This window comes from Asparagus officinalis, chromosome 4 (assembly GCF_001876935.1).
Source record: "Asparagus officinalis chromosome 4, Aspof.V1, whole genome shotgun sequence".
NCBI classification, from domain to species: Eukaryota; Viridiplantae; Streptophyta; class Magnoliopsida; order Asparagales; family Asparagaceae; genus Asparagus; species Asparagus officinalis.
In genome coordinates, this window is record NC_033797.1 from 127326319 (window position 1) to 127332656 (window position 6338).

Here is a 6338-nt window from a genome sequence, read left to right on the forward strand (position 1 = left end):
ATAGGCAGTCCACTTTACTTGGTTTTCCATTTGCTCCATTTACTGGTGTAAATCAACATAGGCAGTCCACTTTACTTGGTTGTGCATTATTAGCTGATGAACAGGAAGATACATTTGTTTGGTTATTTGAAGAATGGCTGAAATGCATGCATGGTATTGAACCAGGTGCTATTATAACAGATCAGGATAGAGCAATGTGTAACGCTATTCACTCAGTGTTTCCAACGACAAGACACCGTTATTGCTATTGGCACATGCAAAAGCATATTATTAATCATTTGCCTACTTTGGTATCTCGTTATGGTGAACAGTTTCAAAGGTATTGGGGCTTGTGGTGCAATAGTTCTTCAATTGAACAATGTGAAGGATATTGGGTTGAGATAAAAGAGAAGTTTGATATAAATGAAGAAGGGGAGGGATGGTTGCAAACAGTTTACAACTGCAGAGAACACTGGGTTTCGTGTTATCTGAAGGACACTTTTTTTGCTGGAATGAGATCGAGCCAAAGGAGTGAAAGTATTAATGCATTTTTTGATGGGTATGTTAACTCACAGACTCAATTACACGAGTTTGTGACATAATATGAAAAAGCAATAACTCATCGTCGCTTAAGTGAAGCCCATGAAGATTTTAAGAGTCTGAACACAAAGACGGTCATGCTCCTTGGACATCCAATTGAGGTCCAAGCTGGAGAAATGTATACACGCAATATGTTTGATGTGTTCCAAACTGAATTCAAAGGATTTGGTACAGAGTTTTGTGAAGAATTGAGAAAAGATGGGGACATTGTTGAATACAAAGTCTGTAAGTTTACAGATAGAGGAAAATGGGAGGTGGTTACTTATGAGCAATCTAGTCAGATGCAGTTCCGTTGCACTTGTGCTTTGTTTGAAACTAATGGTGTTATATGTAGACATATATTATCGCTAATGATGGCTAGGCAAATGGATTCATTACCCGACCATTACATCCTTCACCGTTGGACTATACATGCTCGACATTGTAACATTGGGGTTGGCAACATTATATATGGAAGAAACATCACAAGCTGTGAAGAGAAGATTAATTTATTGAAATCTTGGGCCTTAAGAGCAAAATTCAATAATGCGCTCGAGCTTGCATTTGCTTCAGAAGAGAAGATGCAAAATCTAGATGATGTGCTAACAAAATTTATAGAACCATTGCAAGAAGAAGTTGGAGCACATTCCTCAAATCAAGATCAAATAGTGGATACTCAAATTTCCGCACACATCTCACATACAATGGAGCACATTCCTCAGATTACAGTTCGTGATCCTGATAGAGCTGCAAGGACTAAAGGTCGTCCACGCAATGCAAATAGAATCCAGTCAGGTTTAGAACAAGAACAAGAAAAGAAAGAAAGGAAGAAACGTATATGTAGCAGATGTGGTGAGCTCGGGCATTATAGAACTAGCTGTAAAGTCAACTTTCCAAGGTATAGTTAATATTTTTTCATGAAAGTTCATAACACATAATTTTTGTCTTGGTACAATTATATGATTAATTTGTCATGTGATTTGCAGCTAAACGAAAATATGTCTGGATTCTTCAGTACAATTATATGATTAATTTGTCATGTGATTTGCAGCTAAACGAAAATATGTCTGGATTCTTCAAACTCCACATGCATGGATTTGGATTTGCAGCTAAACGAAAATATGTCTGGATTCTTCAAACTCCACATGCATGGATTTGTTCATGTAAGTAAGTCGGAATGTGTTCAAACTCCATTTAGATTTCATTTAGTTTTTCTAGTCATTCACCTCGAAGTCTCGAACCATATACATGCAAATAAAGAAATTGAGCAAATTGCCATTACTGTTGAACAAATCAAACAGAAGTTGCGTTCTCATTTTCTGCTAGGGTCACTCATTTATATTTGGTACTATTGTATTATGAGTTTGGATCACAAAGTTCTTTTTTATGTGCACTTGAATACAGTCTGGCTTCTGCTCGAGGTCCATGTGTGTACCTTAGCTCTTGATATGGGTTTTGGTTTGTCCAAGTTAAAACTTTTGAAGATTAGGTGGAACAAATTTAGCTCTGGTAGTTTGGAGTCTGGTATGGTTGTATTTGTGGAAGTACTGGCAAAGTCTTGGCATTGCATGAGCTTCATACTCCATATTAGTTTATCTTTCTTATTGATTGGATCTTAGCTATGACAATAATATGCAACTTTGCATCTTCTGGTTGCCTATGAGTGCAGCACAATGAAAATACATTGTCAACCTTTAACATTGATTAACTTTTCTATGTTGACACACGTGTTCATAAGAATCATAACTTTCTACTTCGTTGAATTTTATCTTTATCATTATTTGACAGACCTATGATTTGTGAGAACCTTTTGAACAGTTATTTCAGATTTGCAACCTAAGTTATCGATTATGAGCCCCTGTTGCTTTTGTTATTATAAGCAGTTAAACCTGGGGTTCGATTTGTGATAGTTGCTTCCTTTTTCAGCTTGTGGTTATTGTCATATGATCCGTGTTTTATTTTTTCTGCTATTCCATTATTGTCGTATGCTTCCTTTTTCAGCTTGTGGTTATTGTCGTTTTATTTTTTGTTTACTCACAAACTTATTTTTTCCAAGAAGATGATGAATAGATGATGAATATAATTGGGACTGGCAAAGAGAACATCCAAGTAGCTTAGACTGTAACTTTTTCTGTTTTGAAACAAGAGTTGTAACTTTTTCTGTTTTGAAACAATAAAGTGTATCAAATTTGTGAGAGTTCTTGGATGTATTATATTATGGTTGATACATTTGTGCTGCATATGTGTTTATCATTTGCTATTTCCAAACGTCGTTTTTAAGTGAGTTATTATCATTTGCTATTTCCAGGTCAGGTTTCAGGTTTCTGGAATCATCATGCACCTCCTCTGTCAAAGGTAAATTTGTGTTTGACTTGCTTACAACAATTTCCAATTACTAGAGTTTATTAGAAATTTGTAAGGGCTTGTTTGTGGTTGTTGTTTATTTGAGTTTATTTGAGAATAATCAAATGCTGGCCATGTCTAACGAGTTTGCCTGCTGTTGTTGCTGCTTGCAATATTTAATAATTGATCGTATGTATGCCGATGAATACAGGATAACATGTACTTGAGAAGTCAATGAAGCTCATTTGTGATATTCATTGTTCTTGTACTTGAGAAGCAAATACATGATAACATGTACATCTATAGAATTTGTGTGTTGAAATTAAAATTCACTGCCAGCTCTGACTCTGATGCTTCCAGTTTCCACCCCCTGATACTCTAGAACTTAGTACAGCATTGCGCCAATGCAGCTTAATAGCTTCAACTTATAATAAGCACAAATCCAATAACATCAAACTGATAACATTATTATTTACAAAGTACTAACTGATAACAAATCCAATAATACGTTCTCACACTCTACTTAGCACAAATCCAATAAAAATACCAACTAAAAGAACAAATATAATAAGCTTCAACAAATACATAATATCAATCTCAATCTTTCTCTTTTCCTGCACTTCTCCACTTGACACGGCTCTTGAAACTTGCGGCGTCGCTCTCCACTGCTTCATCTGATCAAGCTCTGTCTTTGAACCTTCAAACTCCTCTTCATCAGATTCCCATTTAAGGAATCCAAAATTTCTCACTTTCCAATTAGGGCATCCAAAAAACAATCGACCAGGGTTCGTCTTAGTTCCAGATCTGGAGAGTATAGCTCTCCTTCAACAATGGCACAACAGTACATGACGATTGCTTGAAGATGACTCCATGATCCCCGGCTACAGATATAAAAGTTTGCATATTCATAGCAAATGGTGAATAATAGTTGGCAAAATAATAAAAACACACTCAGATGGCAAAATAATACCTGATGCTTATTTATTTCTTTTTCTCTGTGTATACCTGATGCTTATTTATTTCTTTTTCGCTTTATATTTGTTAGACACCTTCCCGTTATGTAGTCTTCATATTACTGACACCATTTATACACATTATTTCATTAATGAGACTGCTTTGTTCAGTGTAGTTCATTTTTCTTAGCATCCTCATCATTCTTAATGAGACTGCTTTGTTCAGTGTAGTTCATTTTTCTTAGCATCCTCATCATTCTAATACTGTAAACACACATAGATATATTTTTCTTTTCCTTTTTCTTAGCATCCTCATCATTCTAATACTGTAAACACACATAGATATATTTTTCTTTTCCAAATTTGCATTTGTTAGTTCTAATTTTCTTTCGATTCCAGGACAATGATTTAGTCTCAAGAGTGCAATTCGAAAAAAAATAAAGCAAAACTCGTGAAATAATACTAAAAACACCAACTGCTGTGGAAAAATACTAAAAGCACAAACTAATTGAGCTCTTCATATGGGTTATTTTCGCACTTTGACTTAATAATTAACGCTAAAGTTTTGCTCCTGACTATCAGATAATTATCAACAAATATCATCCATCTCCAAAAAATCATCACCAAATAAATTCATCCATCTCCAATTTTAGCACAATCCAAACATAGGGATCGAGGGAGAGATCGAGAGAGATGGTTAGGGTTTTTACCTGCATCGGCGTCGAGAGAGAGAGAGAGGAGGAAGCGTCTTCGACGGGGCTTCGGCGTCGAAGACTCGAGAACTCGTGAGCGGATTTTGGGAAGCGGCGGCTCTGTTGCAGGAGAAGGGCTGATGTCGTGGTGTCTTTGGGGAACGGCGGAGGAGAGCTGATCTCGTCGGAGGAAAAAGCAGCGGCGTCGAAGGCTCGAGATCTCGTGGTGTCGAGGGCTGATGTCATCGGAGGATAGATGATCTCGTCGGAGGAGAAAGCAGCGGCTCAGTAGTGAGCGGATTTGGGGAGAGATTGAGAGGAAATGTAGGTGAGATGAGCGGAGTTTGGGATTTGGGGAAATTTTTGAAGTCGTTGATATTTTGGGGGAGAGAGAGAGCGGTCACGGGGCAAAAATTTTCAAGAGAGAGAATGGTCACGAACATTTAATTCACGAAGGAAAAAGCGACGTTTTTTTGCAATAAAGCCCCTGCAGCGCACAGAGATGGTGAACTGGCAGCGCACAGAGAGAATCGTAATTTTTTGTTGTAAAAGATGAAATATTTTCATGGTTTAAAATTTTATAGCTTGTTTTTTACCATAAGTTTCTTATTCTTTTTGTTTAAAATTTTATAGCTTGTTTTTTACCATAAGTTTCTTATTCTTCAATATAATCCAGATTCAATGGAGTGATTCCAGATTCACTGGAGTGAATCCAGATTCACTCCAGCGAAAGCGTGGATGGTTAGGATGGTTTTTAATGAATTGTTGAAGAAATAAATGTATGTGCTGTAATTTCGAAGAAATAAACGCATGAGTGAATCTAGATTCACTGCAGTGAATCCAGATTCAGTTATGTGAGGTGTTTGTTTTTTACCATAAAAATCGTAACTTTTTGCTGTAAAATGTGAAATCTTATCATGGTTTAAAATTTTATAGCTTGTTTTTTACCATAAGTTTCTTATTCTTTTTGTTTTTTATTTTTGCAGATTTGCTGTTGTTTGATAACGAGTTTCAGTCTACTGAATCTGGATTCAATTCAGTGAATCTGGATTCACTCCAATGAATCGAGCTTCAATATAATCCAGATTCACTAGAGTGAATCCAGATTCTCTCCAGCGAAAGCTTGGATGGTTGGGATGATTTTTAATGAATTGTTGATGTGTTCTTCATGCGAAGATGGAAGATCAAAGCTTGATAGAAGATGGAAGTGAGTTACAAAGAGCAGGAAGTGAGTTAGAGAGAGAAATGGGGGAATGGAGAACTCAACAGAGAAGTATTAATGTTGCCAGCCACCATTAATGTAGTGAATTGTTCCACGTGTTGTATTTTTAGTTTCCAATGTTGCCAGCCACCATTAATGTAGTGAATTGTTCTAATTTTACCCTTTTCACATTAATGATGTGTATTAAATTTGTCTATATTTACAATTCTGCCATCGAAATGTAGGCCATTGGATTAGATAGATTAGAGGGTTAGGATTGGTTTTTAGTTCTCTAGGTTTTTATTAGAACCTCTCCCTATATATATATATATATATAGATATATATGTGTGTGTGTGTGTGTGTGTGTGTGTGTGTGTGTGTGTGTGTGTGTGTGTACATATACATATATATGTATCTACACACACACACACTGTGTGTGTGTGTGTGTGTATTTGTGTGTGTGTGTGTGTATACATATACAAATACATATATTGGTCAGAAAACATCAATTATTTCTTTTTGGGTCAAAGACGATACATATGTATATGTATATGTATATGTATGCGTGTGTGTGTGTGTGTGTATATGAG

The 6338-nt window shown here is 36.1% G+C and overlaps 2 protein-coding genes across 2 annotated transcripts in view; both read left to right on the forward strand.

The window, feature by feature from the left end:
* The window catches only part of LOC109839269 (protein FAR1-RELATED SEQUENCE 5-like), a 1401-nt gene extending 820 nt beyond the window's left edge, over positions 1–581 (forward strand). The window contains exon 1 of the mRNA XM_020407699.1: positions 1–581. This exon is cut by the window's left edge and continues 820 nt beyond it. Within this exon, the coding sequence (XP_020263288.1) occupies positions 1–581 (581 nt within the window).
* On the forward strand, positions 657–1548 carry LOC109839271 (protein FAR1-RELATED SEQUENCE 12-like). Its single transcript, XM_020407700.1, has 2 exons — positions 657–1456; positions 1545–1548. The coding sequence occupies exons 1-2, from the start codon at positions 657–659 to the stop codon at positions 1546–1548; spliced, it is 804 nt and encodes a 267-aa protein (XP_020263289.1).